Source organism: Berghia stephanieae, chromosome 15, assembly GCF_034508935.2.
Source record: "Berghia stephanieae isolate SIO BIC M18660-M18661 chromosome 15, UCSD_Bste_1.3, whole genome shotgun sequence".
NCBI lineage: Eukaryota > Metazoa > Mollusca > Gastropoda > Nudibranchia > Aeolidiidae > Berghia > Berghia stephanieae.
This window is the reverse complement of record NC_088374.1, coordinates 1,841,556-1,844,055: the sequence shown is the minus strand read 5'-3', so window position 1 is coordinate 1,844,055 and position 2,500 is coordinate 1,841,556. Positions and strand designations below refer to the sequence as shown.

The window sequence follows — 2,500 nt, the reverse complement described above, 5'->3', positions numbered from 1 at the left end:
TCATGTTTTAGTCCAACCAGGTTATCAATCACATGATTTGTTGATGTCCAACGATTGGGTATCTTTTAACAAAAGTAAACACGCTGCTTTGTTTTTGAAAGTTGTAAACATTCCCGTGTGTCAAGCTGAACAAAATGACCAATCGTGATTTGAAGATTTCAAAAGGTGTGAACACGTTTCACTATGTGGGTCACGTTGAGCACATTTTGCATTGTGACCAATGACCTTGAGCACATGGAAAGGGAATAAAGGTCATGCACATTGCCTGTGGATGTGTGGAGTGGGTTGGTGGGGGGGGGGGCGTTGCTTCGTCATTCATTTTCCGTCGTAGCCAATCAGGGCGCGTAGCATTGAAAATAGATTGAATGGCGAAGTGCTACGAATACGCTTCGAGCAAGCAACATTTACATTCAATTTCACATTGTTATTTATTTCCCAAGCTTGGAGCAGCAACATTTACGTTACCCAGTATAAATATTCTTTCAGAATAAGCAGAGAGGTTTCGGTTGCGAAACGGCGATGGGGTGTGTAAGTAGCTATGTGTGACTGGGTGTGTATCATATTGTACACACACACACACACATACACACACACGTGTAGATAGATACACACGATAAACACATGCGCAAATATCAACGCCATAGTAAAGCATCAGTGGTCAAAATCACCAGGCGAATTTTGGAAAAACCCAAGAACAACCCATTAATTAATTTAATTAGTTCGAGGAAGGAAAGGAATATTAACGATGAATAATAAGGAAAACATTCGGTATATTCGAAAGAGTTCGAGGAAACCGTGTGTTCTATGAAACGGTGTGTTCTAAGTGACCGTGTGTTCTATGAAACGGTGTGTTCTAAGTGACCGTGTGTTCTATGAAACGGTGTGTTCTAAGTGACCGTGTGTTCTATGAAACGGTGTGTTCTAAGTGACCGTGTGTTCTATGAAACGGTGTGTTCTAAGTGACCGTGTGTTCTATGAAACGGTGTGTTCTAAGTGACCGTGTGTTCTATGAAACGGTGTGTTCTAAGTGACCGTGTGTTCTATGAAATGGTGTGTTCTAAGTGACCGTGTGTTCTATGAAACGGTGTGTTCTAAGTGACCGTATGTTCTATGAAATGGTGTGTTCTGAGTGACCGTGTGTTCTATGAAACGGTGTGTTCTAAGTGACCGTGTGTTCTATGAAACGGTGTGTTCTAAGTGACCGTGTGTTCTATGAAATGGTGTGTTCTAAGTGACCGTGTGTTCTATGAAACGGTGTGTTCTAAGTGACCGTATGTTCTATGAAATGGTGTGTTCTGAGTGACCGTGTGTTCTATGAAACGGTGTGTTCTAAGTGACCGTGTGTTCTATGAAACGGTGTGTTCTAAGTGACCGTGTGTTCTATGAAACGGTGTGTTCTAAGTGACCGTGTGTTCTATGAAATGGTGTGTTCTAAGTGACCGTGTGTTTGAGGAAAACGTGTGTTCGGGGAAATCGTGCTGGGGTGTGTTACATATTACATAACAGCGTGTATAACGAATGCGAACATAAACAAAGACAAATTAGGGGGGTGGGGGGAGGGGGGGGGGGGGGTCAACATACCTGGACTCCCTTGAACTGCCTTCGGGTCATGGACCGGAACGTCTCCAGGCCCGCTGTATCCCTGGGAAAGACACCAGATCGGAATATAAACAAAACATCATGAAAACTCCATTCGTTACATCGTTATGTGCAGTGAGGAACTCTCTAGGGTGCGTTCTTTAGATAGAACGAAGTTGACGTCATTCGGGTCTTTGCCATTGTTTTTTTTGCCATCCATGTTTATGAGTAATTCTCACAAAACTGTATTAACCCGTGGCCATCATTAACATAATATAGCCTCACACTAGAACCCACTAGGACATATAGTTTACGTCATTCTAACGGTTTGTGTAGCGTTTTGTGGGTTGTTGTTAGTCGAGCTCATGGAAACAAGTGATTCCATTGGTTGACTGCTGAATACAACTCACGATTTGTTTTCTTTTGTGGCCAAAGACTTGTCTTTTGACGTCATTTTATGGTCAGTGGCAGGCTATAATTTTACGATGGCGACATAAAGATAATATGAAGCTGAAGTCACTCAGGTCTTTGTCATTGACTTTTGCCATCCATGTTTATGAGCAATTTTCCCTTAACTGTATTTACCAGACTATAGACTGAACAAAGTTGACGTCACTTTGTTATTGTTTTTTGAGACAAGTCTTTAGCCGCAAAAGAAATCTAATCGCGAGTTGTACTCAACAGTTCAACCAATGGGATCAATTGTTTCTTTGAGCTCTACTAACCACAACTCACAAAACGCTGTACAAACCTTAAAAATAGCGTCTAAACACCCTATTGCCAGCAAATAAGTAAACGATGGCTACGCCAAAACCCACTAAGACCCATATTTTGACCGCATTTCTATGTTTGTGGGATCACCTAGTGTGTTGTGGTTGGAAGAGCTCATGGAAACAAGTGATCCCATTGGTTGAACTAGTGA

At 42.0% G+C, this 2,500-nt stretch overlaps 1 protein-coding gene across 1 annotated transcript in view; it reads right to left on the bottom strand.

Annotated features, from left to right (window-relative positions):
• Positions 1-2,500, bottom strand: part of LOC144960712 (uncharacterized) — a gene marked incomplete at its 5' end in the record, with an annotated part of 26,046 nt that overhangs the window by 20,386 nt on the left and 3,160 nt on the right. Inside the window, 1 exon segment of the mRNA XM_078894004.1 lies at positions 1,582-1,642. Coding sequence (XP_078750130.1) covers positions 1,582-1,642 — 61 coding nt within the window.